Raw genomic sequence first — 21560 nt, forward strand, 5'->3', positions numbered from 1 at the left:
TTACACCATTTAAACGAACTCGGTCAACATCTGCAAGCCACGTCTTTCCCTAGGTTTGAGCATCTTTAATCACAGAACCTACGATCCCTAAGGTTGCACAGCACTCTAGTCCCCTCACCCTGCCTAAAACAAAATTACTAACACAGAGGATATGGACGGATCTGGCATCTTCTCAGTCTGAACCAACCCATCAACATCAGCTGGTGCCCATATTGCCAACCCAACCCGTGCTCATGATGCCCATGAAATGTGAAGGCAAAAATAACAAGCACAACAGCTGCCAAGCACCCCACCTAAAACAAATATGCTAAAAAAGAGAGATGGGATGGATGGATCTGGCCTATTCTCTACTGGAACCGACCCAGGATCGGGTGCCCTAATCATGCATTCTATACGCTGGACAGAGGATCGAAAAACTTGGTTTCCTCAAATGACCATCCACCGCCAAAACACAATCAAATATTCAGAGAAAAATAAAAGAAGGGAAAGACTTACACCTCACAGCACTGTGAAAAGCTTCGCTTATAGATCACGCTATAAACATTTTGTAACTGCTATAAATCGTTCCTTCCGTTTCAGAAAGGGCCATTGATCTGATCTGACAAACATGGGAATGGAAAGAAAGATCAGGTCTATAGGGTTTGTAAAATCTTACCTGAAATTCCGCACCTGGGAGTCCATCGAGAGGTCCATTTCGATTGATCTGTTTGCGCACTTGACAATCTCATCTGATACAAAACCTTATATTGCAAAAAGCAGAACGACGAATGGGATCTAAGTTGTTAATTTATTTAATTTTTATTTTGAAAAGAAGACTCTTCCCTTTGGGCGCGTACCTATTGGGAAACAGAATATCCACTGTTTAGAGGCATATGGCCTTCCCCACAACCACCGTGTTTCTTCCATCTCAAGGTTTGTAGCTTCCCAGGAACCCACCACCATAAGAGCCGAAAGAGAGAGTATTATCATGTTGTGAATTGCGGGAATAGGACCAAGGCGAATTGGGTATGTTTTTTTCTTCACTATGTGCCATAAAGTTGCAGTTAGGAGCAAATAACTTACCATTGCAGCGATCAAAAACTGCCAGGAGGCCCCCCAGGTGCTTGTGCTGCTCCATTGAAAGTGGGTGATTGTGAGATATTGTGCTGTCCAGTACCTGATATCCCGAGCCAGGTTTGAGAATGAAACCATTCCGAAATCAGGCGCTGAGTCTATCAATCCTAAACTTTTGGTGGATAGATCAGGAAAACCAGGCGCTATACCCAAGGAATGGTGGCCACGGGCTCTGCAGGATACAGAGCAGAAGGAGCGTCCATGTAACTGTATCGATCTTCGCCGGAGTTGTGACATTTATTTATCCCTCTCATCACTAAGATCAAGGGATACCAAGTCCAGTTACTGGTTACCCCAAAAATCTTCCTCGGTATTGAGGATGGGGTTTGAGACCTGCGTTTGGTTAATTTTCCACACTGCCATCAGACCACAAACTCATGTCAATGTTATAATCAAATTTAGACAACAAGTTCATGTCCTTGTCATGATCAAATTTTAAAATGGGGGGTTGAGAACGGGCCCTCTGCTACAAAACACCATCTGAATGTCACTCCACCTTCCTTGCTACGCCTACCCTCATTTTACCTTTCCTGTATTGCCGCTTATGGAAGTTGAAAAAGAGTACTAACAGAGATGCATTGAACAGAGCATTAAAAATCCAAGCTCCCATTCCAGCACACCCATCCCCAGTGAAATGTAGCCACAGAAACACAATGGAAACCAAGAAACTGAACAAGAACTGCACAATCTGGCAATTCGTGACAAGTTTCTTCCATGGAGGCTGGAACCCAATGCTACACAGAAGATAGTATGCATACATCAGAGTATGCACTGATGCATTCGTAATCAATGCAATCACCTGTAGGGACTGTGAATACTCCACAGAAAGCACATTACAACCACTACTGCGTGATGATAAACATGAAGAAAGGTCAAGGGCCTCTTTTTGAGAACAAGGATAATGGTGTCCATGAATTCATAAAATTTGCTTAGATAAAACACATACGACCAGAAGAAGACTCTTCCCTTTGGGCGCGTACCTATTGGGAAACAGAATATCCACTGTTTAGAGGCATATGGCCTTCCCCACAACCACCGTGTTTCTTCCATCTCAAGGCTTGTAGCTTCCCAGGAACCCACCACCATAAGAGCCGAAAGAGAGAGTATTATCATGTTGTGTGTTATCACTAAAAATGCCGTTGTCAAAATTTTTGGTCTAGCTTAAAGTCAGGGTGTTTTCGCAGCGCCAGAACTCTGTTTAGCAGTTTCGCAACGCTACCTGTTTGAGTGGTTTCGTAGCGTGCTACGAAACTGGGGATTTGTTCGAGTTTTCAGTGGAGGCCCGAATCATAGCATGCCTATTGTACACTGATTACAACTGCTGTAGATGAGGTTGATCTGCTTAAAAGGTTTGATGTCAGATTTTTCAGATGAGATTGAAAGATATCAAGGTTTACTAGGTTGTTCGTGTATTAGTTCTTCCGTGTGATTGTATCTGCCAGAGGCAAAGCAACGGTTACTTCTGGCAAGTTGAGGGTACATAACCATTGCCACACTAGCGGATATGAACTGGGGAATATAGGATGTTTGGTTTTTGTCCTTGCAGACATCAAAAGCTTGGTTGTCACGACATATTCCCATATTGTAGCAAGTTAAAGCATGAACAACAATGTATGTTCAGACCTTTCAGTTTCCCTTATGCAGATTCTGAGTGCTCAGTTGCTGGGGACGTTCCAGCGCTTGTGACTCATTTGAGAAATGATCACAAGGTAAACATGCACAATGGCTACACCTTCAATCATCAATATGTAAAACCTAATCCTTATAAGGTGGAAAAAAGCAACATGAATGCTGACGGTTTTCAGCTGTTTTGGTCAACAATTCTGTCTTTTCTTTGTAGCATTCCAGCTTAGAATAGCCCCTGTGTATATGGCCTTTTTGCGCTTTATGGGTAATGATAATGAAGGAAAATTTGGCGTGCGGGCAAATGGACAAAAGCTGTAGTCAGAGAAATGGATAAGATTGCTGGGATGCTTACACCAGAGCAGGACTAGTCAGTAAGGATCGCTGCTATGCAAAAAGTTGAAGGTCTTGTTTTTGGAGGTACTCCTGATTATGGATGCTTTCCAGCACTGTTGAAGCAGCTTGTGGGACCTTTGACTGTTCAGTTATCTGATCGTCGATCTAGTATGGTGAAACAGGCATGCCATTTATTGAGCTTGTTGTCGAAAGAGCTATTAGGCGATTTTGAGGCCTATGCTGAATTGTTTATACCAGTTCTCTTTAAACTTGTAGTCATAACAGTCCTTGTGATTGCTGGATTAGCAGATAATTGTATAAAGACGATGTTACGTAATTGTTAAGTTGCTCGCATTCTTCCTAGCATCGTGGATTGTGCCAAGAATGATCGTAATGCAGTTCTCTGTGCCAAGTGTTGTGATTATGCATTGCTCGTGCTAGAATATTGAGCTGATGCTCCTGAAATACAACGTTCAGCTGACCTTTATGAAGACTTTATAAAGTGTTGCGTGGCGCCGTGGAGATGCTATGAGTGAGGTTCTTTCTATGGCAAGAACATGTTATCGCATGTTTGTAAAAAACCTGGCCAGAGCGCTCGCAACGCATATTTTCAAGTTTTGATGCTGTGATACGGAGGCTTATAAATAAGGAGGAAGGAGATATTTATAAGAGATATGTTTCTCCATCAAATCGTGACAGAGGTACACAGCCCTTGAGGAATCCGGCATTGAGAAAGCCTTTTAGACAAGCTCCTGAAAGAAGCCATGAAAGTGTTCTTCAAGCCGGCAAACAGCAAGTTAGTGCCATTGAAAGTATGCTGAGAGGCTTAGACTCTTTGAAGAAAGGGAGTGTTCTACAGTTTCACGGCCTGTTAGCAGGAATCCGGGAAATGAAGTTGGAGGAAGTTGTCGAAGGACACAATCTTCTGTGTTTCTTGCCCGTGCCGGTGTTGATCCCCCATCTGCACATGATCCACCCTTTCCGGCATATGTTTCTGGAATAAGTCAGATTCCTGTGCGCCCTTCTCTCGATGCTAATGTATATAAAATTGGCATGCGCAGTGGTACTTTAAGTGCTGATCTTCCTGATGTGGCGTCTTTGGAGAACGCATGCCTACTGTTTGATAAAATGTAACGTCTATTCACGATTCTGTCATTACTAATAACAAGGGTAAGAGTGAAACTTCCACCGACACTAAAAAGGTTGAGGCGAGGTCCACCACGTGTTAATACTTAAGCAAGATCAAGATAAGATGTGGGAAAGCAAAAAGGGGCAGCGATCTGGAGGCGTATCTAATGCTGGACTTCTGTCATCGTTTTGTGAAGAACAGGAACGTTTGCAATATGATTTTGTATCCTAAAGTGGACATCCAGACCTGATCAAAAATCGCCCATCTACAACACAATTCAGAGGGGAATCACCATGGTTTTTAATGGCATTGCCATCTGCAGATTGCGCAGAAGGGGGTTATCGTGCTTACACCAAATAGTGTTGATTTTAAAAGGATATGAGAATGGAGTAATTCAAGCATCAGAATTCTGTACATATCATACACCTCTAAACAAACAGAGCGGTTTTGTAAATACAATGAAAGCTGTAAGAGAGTTCGTTTACAGAGTAATTGCAATGATTACTGGGGAGACCTCTATTGCTCTAGTAAAGCCATTGACGGATGCCCTCAAACCTGTGGGAAAAGACTGATGACAAACTCGCTGTTGGTGGACTGGGCTTTGCAGCTGTGATAGTGCTTTGGGCATCAACTGGATTTATCGCGGCAATTGACAAGTTTCCTCTTATTTCAAGTGCATTTGAATTCGTTGGAATTATGTTTTCTGGGTGATTCATATACCAAAATTTGCTTTTCAAACCGGATAGGGAATAGCTATGGACAAAAGTTCAAAATGCCATATCAGAAATTATAGGCCAGTGAGTCTGGTTTTTCACCCATGCATTAACAATAATGCTGAAGAATGTACAGATTTATAGAAGCTGGAGATTAAGTGTTTCTTGTATTGGAGTGAAATGGCAGTTATACCCAAAGTTCGACCTCTGTCTTGACACCACGCGTTGAATCACTATAACAATTGCAACTGCAACAGATACATATGTTGAAGAAATTATCTTGAGAGCAGCATCTAGTATATTAATGTATGTGTTCTAGATGTTTCAATTGGAGTTGCGCGTTCTCAATGATTAAATGTGTGCAATAGATTTTGAGGGAGATTTCTTCTTGAAGGTTACTGCAAGAATAAATCTTGGTTCCAGAAGTAAGGATCCCCAATGATACCAAGATCATCCTTTTGATCGTATTTAGAACCCAGATGCAATTGAGCCAAACTAAGCCAAAGGAATATGGTTAGAGTATTTTTGATTACATAGGATAAACAGAGGTTCTTTTGCTGTTTTGGATTCAATATGGTCTCGGGAAGAATGCAGAATTGCTGGTTGCTTTATGACAACAATTTTTCTCAGGGATCCTCCAAGATCTTTACACCATCCACAGGTTGCAAGTCTATTATGTATTTCAAAAAACACTTTAGACAAATACCTATGTTCTGTTTTGACATCTACAGCAGTTTCGTAGCGCGCTACGAAACTGCTGTAGAACGCTGTTTTGTGGAAAAACAATGAATTTTGATGATGAGGTCAGCTAATGGTAAAAGAAGGTCTCAAACACAGGAGGGAGATTATACATGGATTGCATAACAGCTTAAACAGTGACAGGTGTAGGTCTTGAAGGGAAAATAAAATATTTTATTTATTTTCATAAAGTTTTCTCAAAGGTACTTTATGACCGAGCTACTAGGGTATTGGTGGGGTTACCAGAATGTTCGATTGGTACACCTGTTTGGTCCATGAAGTGTCCAGATCATATAGCATATGGTGGTTATGCGTTGTTAATTGAAGGTTCAAAGAACTTGGAGTGTGGTTTTTAAATGATGAAGAGGAATGGAAGACAGGGGACCGTGAATATAGGGTGATTAATTTTATCAATTAATAAGCTGTCTTACAGCTAGCATCCGAGACCAGCTTGCTCGGTGAATGCTCCCTTAACATATCTTAGCCATAATGGAAATCATACAGCTGTCCAGCATCCAAGAAGAATCATATTACGAGGAGAAATGAATTAGTGTTTTAGTTTGATTAGGACTTTATGTAATCATAGCTCAGCACTTTTGTAATAAATGCATTAGTTGAATAGCATGTAGGAGTAGTTAATAGCCACCTTCGAGGCTCCCCTCATGCTGGAGGAGGAAGCTCGAGGTGGGGGAGTTTGCTTGCCTATATAGGGATCAGATTAGAATGTAAAAAGGGTTGGATACTTAATAGAAAAACAGTGTTGTTTTGGGCCATTGTAAGACCTTTTTTGACAGTAATAGTAAAACAGAGTTATTCTCTTCTCAAGATTCTCGAAGGATTGTCATGATCAAATGTAGTGATGATGTGTGGTACTTTATGTTATTTTATGGTTTTGTTGTATGCAATCACTCAGAATTCATAAATATATGCTCTGACTTCCTGTGTATACAGCAAGCTATGTTTTGGTGAAATATGTTTGACATGTAATGCTAAGAGCCTTGATTTCTATGAGGTCACTGTGTTTTCCTTGTTTACTTGATATTATAGACTCCATAGCCCAATGAGAGTTAGTTTGTTGTGTTTCCAACCAGTTATGTTTTCATAAGTGAATAAAGAGTTAGCCATCTAGTGTTTGAAGGATTTTATCAAGAATTGTGAGAGAGCCCTCTCTGATCAAAGAGGCTAATCTTTGGTCTAAAGATTGGTTGAAACAGTTACATGAGACTTGGCTTGGTTGCAGCCCCTAGTACTGGTTTTGTGATAACATTTTGGTGCGTCTGCCGGGAGCTTAAGATTGAATTTCTGAAGGTAGCAGGAGTTCAAATGATTTTCAACGCTGCAAAACTACCTTGGCGACTCCATTGTTGAAGAATTCAAAGTTATATATTCATGGTGATTCCACTGGAGTTATGAAAGACCCAGAAGCTGCCCTTCTTTGTTCAAGGTATGCATGCATTGATTTCTCAGGAAGTCATGGTTTTCCAAATCATTTTCCCAAGGATGCATACTTTCTAAGGAGTGGTCCAAAATTCAACGGTGAAGATTTGAGTTTAACCTTGGATCATATTTCAGATTTCTGTCATTTTGCTGAGCTTCTTAGAGTTAAACATGAGGATGTTTGCATAAGGTTATTTTATGATTCACTCCAAGGGAAATGCAAACAGTGGGTTGAATGCTTGCCTGCCAAGTCCATTAAGTCATTGCCAGACTTTTGGCTTTTGTTCTTGGAGGAATGGATAGATAGGCCAGAGGTGGAAGTAAAATCTCCTTCAGTTGAAGGTTTTAAACAGTGGAATGATGATCATAATAAAGAAGAAACAAATGAATCTTTTTCTTTGTCCCTGTCCTCATATCTGAAATCCTTTGACTGCAAGTCAGAGGATAAGATGAAATTTTTTGATGAATTTGCCAAAGATATTGAGAAAGAAATTGAAGGATTAGAAGGACAAATTCAGGCATATAATTTTCATGATCATGATCATTATTCCCAGAAATTTTTTATGACTGAACGCAAGGAGACTATGCTGGTTCCCCTCTCTTTTACGATTGAGGAACTGAACGCTGTGGTTGAAGATCAGTTTGCACAGCTGGAAAGTGTCGTGGAAGGACAAGCTGATCATGTGTTCTGGGATCCTGTAGCTGATTATATGGAAGAGTTTTACTCTCCAGTGTTTCAGTTTTCATATGAAGATCAGAGACTATTTCAGTGGCAGTGGTCTTTACACTATCACATAGGATCTGAAATCCGATACAGTCAGAGAAGTTTTCAGTGGCAGCGGTCATTACACTGTCATTTTGGTTCTGAACTCCGGGACAGGCAAAGAAATCAAATGTCAGATAAAGTAAATGATTGGCTGCATTGGAAGTTTCATATTGATTGAGCTGAAGAAGTTGAAATGGTTAGGGTAGGTAGGTAGGTAATTGCAAATAAGCTCAAGGTTAACTGAGCATTTCTTTTCAGTAGATGTAATTTTCTTTCTCCTGCAGTCATGCTTGTCAAGCAAATTTAGATAAGGCACTGGAGCTGCATGTTCTTAGCGCACCACAAGGGCACACTATCCCAAGTGGAGCCACTGTTATCACTAAAAATGTCGTTGTCAAAATTTTTGGTCTAGCTTAAAGTCAGGGTGTTTTCGCAGCGCCAGAACTCTGTTTAGCAGTTTCGCAGCGCTACCTGTTTGAGTGGTTTCGTAGCGTGCTACGAAACTGGGGATTTGTTCGAGTTTTCAGTGGAGGCCCGAATCATAGCATGCCTATTGTACACTGATTACAACTGCTGTAGATGAGGTTGATCTGCTTAAAAGGTTTGATGTCAGATTTTTCAGATGAGATTGAAAGATATCAAGGTTTACTAGGTTGTTCGTGTATTAGTTCTTCCGTGTGATTGTATCTGCCAGAGGCAAAGCAACGGTTACTTCTGGCAAGTTGAGGGTACATAACCATTGCCACACTAGCGGATATGAACTGGGGAATATAGGATGTTTGGTTTTTGTCCTTGCAGACATCAAAAGCTTGGTTGTCACGACATATTCCCATATTGTAGCAAGTTAAAGCATGAACAACAATGTATGTTCAGACCTTTCAGTTTCCCTTATGCAGATTCTGAGTGCTCAGTTGCTGGGGACGTTCCAGCGCTTGTGACTCATTTGAGAAATGATCACAAGGTAAACATGCACAATGGCTACACCTTCAATCATCAATATGTAAAACCTAATCCTTATAAGGTGGAAAAAAGCAACATGAATGCTGACGGTTTTCAGCTGTTTTGGTCAACAATTCTGTCTTTTCTTTGTAGCATTCCAGCTTAGAATAGCCCCTGTGTATATGGCCTTTTTGCGCTTTATGGGTAATGATAATGAAGGAAAATTTGGCGTGCGGGCAAATGGACAAAAGCTGTAGTCAGAGAAATGGATAAGATTGCTGGGATGCTTACACCAGAGCAGGACTAGTCAGTAAGGATCGCTGCTATGCAAAAAGTTGAAGGTCTTGTTTTTGGAGGTACTCCTGATTATGGATGCTTTCCAGCACTGTTGAAGCAGCTTGTGGGACCTTTGACTGTTCAGTTATCTGATCGTCGATCTAGTATGGTGAAACAGGCATGCCATTTATTGAGCTTGTTGTCGAAAGAGCTATTAGGCGATTTTGAGGCCTATGCTGAATTGTTTATACCAGTTCTCTTTAAACTTGTAGTCATAACAGTCCTTGTGATTGCTGGATTAGCAGATAATTGTATAAAGACGATGTTACGTAATTGTTAAGTTGCTCGCATTCTTCCTAGCATCGTGGATTGTGCCAAGAATGATCGTAATGCAGTTCTCTGTGCCAAGTGTTGTGATTATGCATTGCTCGTGCTAGAATATTGAGCTGATGCTCCTGAAATACAACGTTCAGCTGACCTTTATGAAGACTTTATAAAGTGTTGCGTGGCGCCGTGGAGATGCTATGAGTGAGGTTCTTTCTATGGCAAGAACATGTTATCGCATGTTTGTAAAAAACCTGGCCAGAGCGCTCGCAACGCATATTTTCAAGTTTTGATGCTGTGATACGGAGGCTTATAAATAAGGAGGAAGGAGATATTTATAAGAGATATGTTTCTCCATCAAATCGTGACAGAGGTACACAGCCCTTGAGGAATCCGGCATTGAGAAAGCCTTTTAGACAAGCTCCTGAAAGAAGCCATGAAAGTGTTCTTCAAGCCGGCAAACAGCAAGTTAGTGCCATTGAAAGTATGCTGAGAGGCTTAGACTCTTTGAAGAAAGGGAGTGTTCTACAGTTTCACGGCCTGTTAGCAGGAATCCGGGAAATGAAGTTGGAGGAAGTTGTCGAAGGACACAATCTTCTGTGTTTCTTGCCCGTGCCGGTGTTGATCCCCCATCTGCACATGATCCACCCTTTCCGGCATATGTTTCTGGAATAAGTCAGATTCCTGTGCGCCCTTCTCTCGATGCTAATGTATATAAAATTGGCATGCGCAGTGGTACTTTAAGTGCTGATCTTCCTGATGTGGCGTCTTTGGAGAACGCATGCCTACTGTTTGATAAAATGTAACGTCTATTCACGATTCTGTCATTACTAATAACAAGGGTAAGAGTGAAACTTCCACCGACACTAAAAAGGTTGAGGCGAGGTCCACCACGTGTTAATACTTAAGCAAGATCAAGATAAGATGTGGGAAAGCAAAAAGGGGCAGCGATCTGGAGGCGTATCTAATGCTGGACTTCTGTCATCGTTTTGTGAAGAACAGGAACGTTTGCAATATGATTTTGTATCCTAAAGTGGACATCCAGACCTGATCAAAAATCGCCCATCTACAACACAATTCAGAGGGGAATCACCATGGTTTTTAATGGCATTGCCATCTGCAGATTGCGCAGAAGGGGGTTATCGTGCTTACACCAAATAGTGTTGATTTTAAAAGGATATGAGAATGGAGTAATTCAAGCATCAGAATTCTGTACATATCATACACCTCTAAACAAACAGAGCGGTTTTGTAAATACAATGAAAGCTGTAAGAGAGTTCGTTTACAGAGTAATTGCAATGATTACTGGGGAGACCTCTATTGCTCTAGTAAAGCCATTGACGGATGCCCTCAAACCTGTGGGAAAAGACTGATGACAAACTCGCTGTTGGTGGACTGGGCTTTGCAGCTGTGATAGTGCTTTGGGCATCAACTGGATTTATCGCGGCAATTGACAAGTTTCCTCTTATTTCAAGTGCATTTGAATTCGTTGGAATTATGTTTTCTGGGTGATTCATATACCAAAATTTGCTTTTCAAACCGGATAGGGAATAGCTATGGACAAAAGTTCAAAATGCCATATCAGAAATTATAGGCCAGTGAGTCTGGTTTTTCACCCATGCATTAACAATAATGCTGAAGAATGTACAGATTTATAGAAGCTGGAGATTAAGTGTTTCTTGTATTGGAGTGAAATGGCAGTTATACCCAAAGTTCGACCTCTGTCTTGACACCACGCGTTGAATCACTATAACAATTGCAACTGCAACAGATACATATGTTGAAGAAATTATCTTGAGAGCAGCATCTAGTATATTAATGTATGTGTTCTAGATGTTTCAATTGGAGTTGCGCGTTCTCAATGATTAAATGTGTGCAATAGATTTTGAGGGAGATTTCTTCTTGAAGGTTACTGCAAGAATAAATCTTGGTTCCAGAAGTAAGGATCCCCAATGATACCAAGATCATCCTTTTGATCGTATTTAGAACCCAGATGCAATTGAGCCAAACTAAGCCAAAGGAATATGGTTAGAGTATTTTTGATTACATAGGATAAACAGAGGTTCTTTTGCTGTTTTGGATTCAATATGGTCTCGGGAAGAATGCAGAATTGCTGGTTGCTTTATGACAACAATTTTTCTCAGGGATCCTCCAAGATCTTTACACCATCCACAGGTTGCAAGTCTATTATGTATTTCAAAAAACACTTTAGACAAATACCTATGTTCTGTTTTGACATCTACAGCAGTTTCGTAGCGCGCTACGAAACTGCTGTAGAATGCTGTTTTGTGGAAAAACAATGAATTTTGATGATGAGGTCAGCTAATGGTAAAAGAAGGTCTCAAACACAGGAGGGAGATTATACATGGATTGCATAACAGCTTAAACAGTGACAGGTGTAGGTCTTGAAGGGAAAATAAAATATTTTATTTATTTTCATAAAGTTTTCTCAAAGGTACTTTATGACCGAGCTACTAGGGTATTGGTGGGGTTACCAGAATGTTCGATTGGTACACCTGTTTGGTCCATGAAGTGTCCAGATCATATAGCATATGGTGGTTATGCGTTGTTAATTGAAGGTTCAAAGAACTTGGAGTGTGGTTTTTAAATGATGAAGAGGAATGGAAGACAGGGGACCGTGAATATAGGGTGATTAATTTTATCAATTAATAAGCTGTCTTACAGCTAGCATCCGAGACCAGCTTGCTCGGTGAATGCTCCCTTAACATATCTTAGCCATAATGGAAATCATACAGCTGTCCAGCATCCAAGAAGAATCATATTACGAGGAGAAATGAATTAGTGTTTTAGTTTGATTAGGACTTTATGTAATCATAGCTCAGCACTTTTGTAATAAATGCATTAGTTGAATAGCATGTAGGAGTAGTTAATAGCCACCTTCGAGGCTCCCCTCATGCTGGAGGAGGAAGCTCGAGGTGGGGGAGTTTGCTTGCCTATATAGGGATCAGATTAGAATGTAAAAAGGGTTGGATACTTAATAGAAAAACAGTGTTGTTTTGGGCCATTGTAAGACCTTTTTTGACAGTAATAGTAAAACAGAGTTATTCTCTTCTCAAGATTCTCGAAGGATTGTCATGATCAAATGTAGTGATGATGTGTGGTACTTTATGTTATTTTATGGTTTTGTTGTATGCAATCACTCAGAATTCATAAATATATGCTCTGACTTCCTGTGTATACAGCAAGCTATGTTTTGGTGAAATATGTTTGACATGTAATGCTAAGAGCCTTGATTTCTATGAGGTCACTGTGTTTTCCTTGTTTACTTGATATTATAGACTCCATAGCCCAATGAGAGTTAGTTTGTTGTGTTTCCAACCAGTTATGTTTTCATAAGTGAATAAAGAGTTAGCCATCTAGTGTTTGAAGGATTTTATCAAGAATTGTGAGAGAGCCCTCTCTGATCAAAGAGGCTAATCTTTGGTCTAAAGATTGGTTGAAACAGTTACATGAGACTTGGCTTGGTTGCAGCCCCTAGTACTGGTTTTGTGATAACATTTTGTGAATTGCGGGAATAGGACCAAGGCGAATTGGGTATGTTTTTTTCTTCATTATGTGCCATAAAGTTGCAGTTAGGAGCAAATAACTTACCATTGCACAGAGCATTAAAAATCCAAGCTCCCATTCCAGCACACCCATCCCCAGTGAAATGTAGCCACAGAAACACAATGGAAACCAAGAAACTGAACAAGAACTACACAATCTGGCAATTCGTGACAAGTTTCTTCCATGGAGGCTGGAACCCAATGCTACACAGAAGATAGTATGCATACATCAGAGTATGCACTGATGCCAAGTTTCTTCCATGGAGGCTGGAACCCAATGCTACACAGAAGATAGTATGCATACATCAGAGTATGCACTGATGCATTCGTAATCAATGCAATCACCTGTAGGGACTGTGAATACTCCAACCACAGAAAGCACATTACAACCACTACTGCGTGATGATAAACATGAAGAAAGGTCAAGGGCCTCTTTTTGAGAACAAGGATAATGGTGTCCATGAATTCATAAAATTTGCTTAGATAAAACACATACGACCAGAAGAAGACTCTTCCCTTTGGGCGCGTACCTATTGGGAAACAGAATATCCACTGTTTAGAGGCATATGCCCTTCCCCACAACCACCGTGTTTCTTCCATCTCAAGGCTTGTAGCTTCCCAGGAACCCACCACCATAAGAGCCGAAAGAGAGAGTATTATCATGTTGTGAATTGCGGGAATAGGGCCAAGGCGAATTGGGTATGTTTTTTTCTTCATTATGTGCCATAAAGTTGCAGTTAGGAGCAAATAACTTACCATTGCAGCGATCAAAAACTGCCAGGAGGCCCCCCAGGTGCTTGTGCTGCTCCATTGAAAGTGGGTGATTGTGGGATATTGTGCTGTCCAGTACCTGATATCCCGAGCCAGGTTTGAGAATGAAACCATTCCGAAATCAGGCGCTGAGTCTATCAATCCTAAACTTTTGGTGGATAGATCAGGAAAACCAGGCGCTATACCCAAGGAATGGTGGCCACGGGCTCTGCAGGATACAGAGCAGAAGGAGCGTCCATGTAACTGTATCGATCTTCGCCGGAGTTAGTAACCACGTGGAGGTATGTATAGTTGCTGGTTAATCTGACGGTAGAAGATGCTTCTATCGTCTAACATAGATAATCGATGGTCCATAATCGTCCACAGTAGCAGCTGGGGGTGTTGATTCCAGAGGGAACGCCTTACGGCGTAATTAAAGATATCGTACAAGAGGAAACAGGAAGACTCGGCAAAAGCGAAGAACCACGCAGAGATGTAATGGCACTTCAGCTAGAGTGTCTAAGGAAATCGTCAATTCCTGTAGAATAATCACGGAGTAATGCCGCTTCTCTGCCTCCTCCTAATCAATCTGATGGATTGGATGCGCCTGTAACTGTCAAAGCTTTGGTTAAAATCAATGCCACTGGTGCCGATTTTACCCCCAAAATGGCAAATTATGGGGACTTGGATGGTGGTGATCTGAAGCATTCAAGGGATGACAATTTTTATTCGGTGACTTCAAGCATTCAAGGGATGACAGTTTTATTCGCAAAAGGCCCAAGCCCGAGATAGCAGGCGGTGTGGTCGGGATTTCACAGGCACCGCGCACAAATCGATTGGTGAATTCAAGATTATCTACTTTAGAAGAGGAATCTTTGCGAAAAAGTTTCCGCAATTGCAATCCCTACAGGTGAGCTGTGCTACCCACTTCACTTCAATTTCCTCTTTTCTTCTAAAAGGATTTCTATATTACCAGGGTTCCCATATTTACAAAACTAGAAACCTGGAAGTTCAAAACTAGTACGAAAATGAAATTACCCAGAAAATGATTGACGAATTTAGATTGGTTTTTCTGGAAGAGCGTCATTCCTTAAGAAAACTTTCTGCAACTGCAATCACCACAGGTGCGCCGTCTTACCCGCTTGCCTGAATTTTTATTCTGTTACACAGATTTATTTTATTAGGGTTCCCATATTTATAAAGCTGGGAACCTATAAGCTCAAAACTAATACTAAAATGAACTATTCCATAAACTAATATTAAAGTGAACCATTACCTAGAAATCGATTGGTGAAATCAAATTGATTACTCCGGAAGAACATCCCTCTTCTTCCATAAAACCTCTTTACAGCAACCACCACATATCGGCTGTTTTACTCATTTGCATGATTTTTATTTTTCTTTTTTCTGCTAAAAAGGTTTTTAATTATCAATGTTACAAAACTGGGAGCCTGGAAGTTCAAATCTAGAGTTTTTTCTTAGGCTCTGCTACAAACAAAATATTACAAGCGTAACAGTCCTTTGTATCGTTTGTGTCCTCTTTTCAAAGAGCAATCATGATTTGGTGGAGTGTCCAAATGAGGCAATTGCTTGAAGAAGTCTTCCCACTTCTTCGTTTGCAGTCATCAAGATCTGCTTTCTCAAAGGCGGCCTTTAACTAGTCCAAACATAGTTGCACCTGGACTTGTGCTCTCTGGCCTGTCTTATCTCAACGCAGATGGTTTTGGCTCAACAGGGAGGAGTAGCAGTAACACTAGTAGGATTTTATGTATTTGCTAGGCAAGGCTCAAAGAACAGTTCTTATGTGTTCCTTACATGAAAAATCATGTTGACTCTGAGGGAACACCATATCTCATTGTTGTTACCATTTCAATTGCCCCCACTAAGATTTGATATACTATTGCATCTACTAGCTATAAAATATTTGGCTTAGAAAAACAGAGTATTTAGCAGAGTATACTGAAGCCTTGCCAATTGAAATGGCAGACATCCTGTAACCAACCCACGTAAAACTGCTCGACAAACCACAGTAAATTGGTTCACAGGCGCATTTAATGTTTGCGAAATCTTGCCGAATCGAGGCATCATTCACCGGACAAGACCCTGTACAACCCTCCTAGCCAACTCCACAAACTCCAGTGACGAAGACATCGTAAATTGATTCAGGGGCGCTTCGAATGTTTGCGAAATCTTATTATTCTCTGAGTGAAGAGTCGTGCTAAGCAAACGGAAAAGTTCCTTGAATATAATAGGGCTAGGCCAAGGCCACCTACTATATGAAGGCGCTGACTCCTGTTGGTGAAGCTAAGTGCCATCAGCCTCTTCTACTGATTTTGAAAGCTAATAAAAGCTAATAAGATACTCCGGACACAAAATTGCATTTGACACCATTTTTGGATGGTGAATGGTAGTCTCGCACAACAGCCATGCTAATATTCCTGATTTCACAGTCGCACAATAGCAAAGCCAGATGGGACCAACTGGAGACATGGAAGATCTAGGGTTGAGCTATTTCTCTTATTTCTAGGGAAGATCTATGAAAGGTAACCTTGTCTGCCTTTATTTTCCATCATGGCTTTACTAATGAACCCTCCCAGCCAAAAAGTGTGCTGAAGGTTTCTTCAAAGGGAGCCCATAGAACATCGATTTTCTGGGCACCGAAAGAAAATTACAAGGGAGGGTTTGCTAGAACAATGAAATCCCACATAGATCACTAGGCACAAAACGGCCACAATGATTCTGAGGGAAACAAAAAGAAAACCCCAAACCCTGTTCCCAACCACAGATGAAGATGGTGATTCCAAGTATAATGCTAGAACATTTTGGTCAATGGACATGGTTAGGAAAAGAATCCGTCAGGCTCGCAAACATCTTCACCCACAATGCCAGAATATGCTGCCCACTGGCATAATGTATGAGATATTTGATGATGCCAAACCTTCCCGTGATGATAACCCAAGGTTTTCTATTTGATATTGGTAGGACTTGCTGGGAGGATTTAAGGCATTCATGGGTGATGGGAGGAACCGAGAGCTTCTTGGGAAGGTCTTTTAAGTGGGAAATTGTTGGCTTAGCCGATTGTTGGGCATGTAGAATCTGCCATTGGATCTTCGAAAAATCAATTTTTAGCAGAGCCCTTTAAGCTTCACGGTGACGCGGATACCAACCAGCTAGGTGGATCATTGGAAGACTTTGGTATTACTACTCGGACTCTTCTGTCTCGTAGGCGAAGGAAGAAAATAGTGGAAAAGCCAAAAGCCAAAGCCAGGAATGAATGAGATCAAGTTTGTGTCTATAGAGAGAACAGGAATGATACCAAAGTTTCCCCTGCCACATTAGACGATGAGAATAATAAGCCTGCGTCTGCAGATACCGAGATGGTAGACACCCACAGGGAAAAGTGTTAAGTAAACTGCAAGAACCCCTTTGATGAAGTGGGTTATCAGAAACAGGTCTCGAAATCTCATAGATGGAGCATGGACAGGACCATCACGACCCTAATGTGGGGATTTATTCACAAGTGTGGTAATAAAAAAGAAGGGGGTAAAGGAATGTTATGAGGGAGGTAATATTGAGGGTTCTCTCTTACTCGTGGAGAGAATTACAGTGGGACAAGGACGGAGGAATAAGTTTGAGTAAATGTGATTTCTTCAGCAATAGCAGCAATGGTTATTGGAGTTTGTATTTGCGTAATAGGCATGGAGTAGCAAACAATAGTAGCCTCATCCACAGGAGTAACAGCAAATATCAATGCACGGAGGAACGGTAGTTGGCAAAGGAATAGTAAAAGATGAAATTTTGCTGGATCGAAGCTGAAGTTTCATTATTCTCCTACCAATCTCGAGAATGAGCTTCTCAGATTCCATCTCGCGCTTTTGAGAAGCAGTCGCAGAAGCAGCACAGGGGGGACACCAGAATAAGACCCGCACAGTCTTCCTCGGTAAGTGCATTGAAGAGGATATGTTTATTGGCATTGGTTAGCAGAGACGTGGATGGTTTCATACTTAACTTTTTTAGATTTATTACGAAAACCGTGACAGCGAGCGCTATCCATCCGGCACTCTTTCAGTCCGATGATGCTCCCCCATCCGATGATGCTCCCATCGGATGATGTTCCCAGGGCATATATCAACACAGCATCAACACATGCGCTATCCATCCGTCCATCCGGCAGACTCTTTCATCATCGGATGGATGATGCTCCTATGGCATACATCAACACAGCATTAACACATCCATAGCATATGTATCTTACATCAAGCATGGGAGTAGTCAAGTGCAATGTTTTGGAGTTTCCGGCAGATTTCTGGCCAGAATTCAACGAAAAAATTGTCACTAAATCTTGATAAATCTGCTGGAATACAGCAAAAGAAATTGTGGCCAATTTGTCACTAAATCTTGATAAATCCACTGAAACACAGCAAAAGAAATTGTGGCCAAAAATTTGTCACTAAATCTTGATAAATCCGCTGAAATACAGCAAAAGAAATTATGGCCAAATTTTGATTTGTGTTGTTAAAACCGTTTTTTTTACTACGGTATATATGGATTCAGCACCCTCAAAAACCCATGGACATGAATCCACCAGCAAAAACCCTGCCATGAATCCACCCTCAACACATCCATATGGATATGTATCCTACATCTTGCCTTCACAGGGTTATGGCGGCATGGTATTATGTTATGGATGTGTTGACCCGATGTTATGGACATGTTATGGATGAGTTGACCCGATGTTATGGACAGTGCCATTGTTTATACGTTATAGATGTAATGTTTATATGTTATAGATGTATTGACCCCACCGCCCTACATCTAGCTTGCGGGGCAACACATCCATATGGATATGTATCCTACATCTTGCCTGCGGGGCAACACATCCATAGCATATACATTCGCAGGGTCATGGAGGCATCGTATATGTTATGGATGTGTTGATCCGATTATCGGAGAATGCCCAATGTTTCTATGTTATAGATGTATTGACCCCACCGCCGCAGTCACATACTGGATGTATGATGCATAAGCTATAAATGTGTTCATGCTGTGTTGACCTATTTCCAGTGAGCATTATCCTGTAGATGGTCCTACAGGGATACGAAATGTAGTCTAAATGAATCTGGTGATATGATTTGCAGTGAAAACTTGAAAAATTTGTAAACATGCAAATTTAATAGACTTGTCACTTAACAATTTAAAATTACAATTTCCCCGATTTCTAACTTAATCAATTTTGTCTAACCAAATCTGAAAATGAGGAACAACAAACAAACATCGTAACACTATTGCCCTCCATAATACCCGTTACAACGAGGATGGAACATATAGATTGTGTGGATATTACCCATTACAAAACGAAACGAGCGAAAAATTAATGGCTCGTGTGCATTGTTAATATATGTTCTGTCGAGAAACCTTGATCATTGAAACATGAACAGACGCGGATAGATACAATGTATGTTAGAGCCGCAAGCGTTACGTATCAGGAGGGGGTCTACCTCTGTTAAATCTGGCAGGCTGGGAAGGCTGGAACGCATAAGATCAATTTGAATGAACTATTAATGCAAAGTCACACAGCATGTTTTTTTAATTGTGTTTTTATAATAATCACCTCTAAACAACATACTATTTCCCATCACTCTGCTCAGCTAATTAAAAATTAATCAAAATTCATTTTAATAATTAAAAATTCTAAAACTTGGAACCAACCCTAATGTGCAGTAATATTGTGCAATTACTATATTCCCTGCCAATAAAGTGCATTATCACGAGGGCATAACAAATAATGTTGTTACAAGCAATGTGAAGTTCATTCTAAATGATATTATTATTAAGTTGTCATTTTGAAAACATGAAGGGTTTATCCATGCACTAGTTCACAATTCCAATAAATAACCAATCAGAGATGCATTTATCAACCAAAGCCAGTCACTCATGAACGCACTTATTCTTGAAGCAAATTCAACCTCATCTATTTGAACTGTATTTCCTCAATGCTCTACAATTTATTTGGATTCATATACACTTAAGATTGTTAAATCACTATTAAAAAAATTTGAGTCAAAATAATAAAAAATCTATACAATCCCATACATTTAATGAATCAGTACATTAAAAATGAAATTATTCACTCAGTGGAAAAGAAATATGACTACAATTTTGCATCACGTCAACATAGCATCGTTTCCAATTAATGATACTAGTTTATAGATTGTGTTTTAATTTGAAGAATATTGTCCAGAATCATATCCAGAGTCAAACATGGTAGTTTGTTATCGAACAATGTTTACCACGAAAAAAATAACAATCACTCAGTCTCAGAGAATCATGAACTCTTAGACTCAGTGAAGTACTTGTTTATGGAAGGCATGATCTCAGGGGATTTATTGCGAACAAATTTCCTGAGTTTATGCTCAGCATAATTCTCTCCTTCCTCAAAGTTGTCAAGTATTCCTGCTGCTCGGTTCTCTTTGAGTACTCTATATATAAATAAAACAAAACAAACTTAGATGCAAATGAATATACATGAAAGAAAGAAAAAAACATAAAATCCAAAATTCCAGAAAAACACGTAAAATCCAAAATCCGGAAGCCTAGATACCTCACTTCTGGATTCGTGAACAAATTTCGAGTCAGCTGGAAGCAACACATGGAAACAGCTATACCAGTGGCAGCAAATATGGGATAGGCCTGGAATCGCAAATATCCATCAAATCATAAATTAATTCATTTCAAAAATGATAGCCTAACACTAAGTATAAACATTTACAACATAAAAAGAACGCTGCATGCCACACCAATCTGCAGCATACAGCTTCAAGATCTCAGTAACAAATAAGTTACATCGGAACATCATAACAGGTAAACATATTCTGAAGGGGCAGCATTGCACAGCTGCATATAGATTGCACAGCTGCATATAGACTTTAAATAACTAAAGACGTTTGTATATGAAAGCAATTAAAGATCTTGGCCCTAGTACAAATGCTAAATAAGAACACCATTGCAATCCAAACGATGCTCCCCGTCCTGGAAACTGGGTCCAACATAGCTTCTAAACTATACACTATAAAACTATGTTGCATGAGTTTCCACGTCCAACACGAGTTTCTTGAACATGGGAAGAAAAACACGAGTTTCTCGAACATGGGAAGAAAAACTATGTTGCATGAGTTTTTGGAACCCCAACACGAGTTTCTGGAACATGGGAAAAACTATGTTACATGAGTTTCTGGAACATGGGAACATTGTGAACTTGGGTATGGGAATTTTATATATTAAAAATATATATATATAAAAATAAAAAATATTTTTTAAATTATATAATTTATATAATAATCAAAATTAATATTCAATCAAAATATTCCAATATTAAAATTAATTTAAATATATAATCTCTCATTCTCTTTGAGTCTCTCTTTTATATATATAAAATGTCAAGTTTATTATCATTTCTCTTAAAGGAAAAAACAACTCTATGTTTAAGCATTGACTGCCACATACAATATGCACGCAAAATCTTCTGTGATATATATACATAAATATTAAACAGCAAAAGGAATACTCATCAGCATGACATTCCAGATATCGCCCTTACATCAAGGTACCACACGCTGCCTTAACCCATCAAGAGATTGCTCCAGTTTCTCAATTAAGGACATTGGCGTCAAGAATGACTTTGGGCTTTCTTCCTGCTAATGTTTCAACATAGGCTAATGTTTTGGAGCAGTTCAGCATATTTCTCTACAGGCTTGGTACTCCCCAACCCCAAGGAATGCCGGAACTCCAAAAAAATCAGTCTTCAAAGCTCCCGGAACTTTCCCCAGGCAGCCCCCCCTGAAAAGGTAATG

General features: G+C 40.2%; 1 protein-coding gene and 2 pseudogenes across 2 annotated transcripts in view; all 3 read right to left on the reverse strand.

Annotated features, from left to right (window-relative positions):
* LOC149183538 (uncharacterized) overlaps positions 1–21560 on the reverse strand; it is a 28683-nt gene that overhangs the window by 2361 nt on the left and 4762 nt on the right. The window contains exons 2-3 of one of the 2 annotated variants that reach the window (XM_089417177.1): positions 20312–20400; positions 19822–20189 (exon numbers count right to left, since the gene is read on the reverse strand). In XM_089417177.1, coding sequence (XP_089273303.1) covers positions 20036–20189; positions 20312–20400 — 243 coding nt within the window. In that variant the 3' untranslated portion in view covers positions 19822–20035. Of the gene's footprint in view, positions 1–19821; positions 20190–20311; positions 20401–21560 lie in introns of those variants that run through there. The other variant, XM_089417178.1, reaches the window with a different exon arrangement.
* Positions 1478–5296, reverse strand: LOC149183539 (fatty acid elongase 3-like pseudogene; annotated as a pseudogene).
* LOC149183540 (fatty acid elongase 3-like pseudogene) lies at positions 7628–14241 on the reverse strand (annotated as a pseudogene).

The sequence above is a fragment of the Pinus tabuliformis genome, chromosome 3_2, assembly GCF_031772625.1.
Source record: "Pinus tabuliformis cultivar Carrire ecotype Pingquan chromosome 3_2, CPIR1, whole genome shotgun sequence".
NCBI lineage: Eukaryota > Viridiplantae > Streptophyta > Pinopsida > Pinales > Pinaceae > Pinus > Pinus tabuliformis.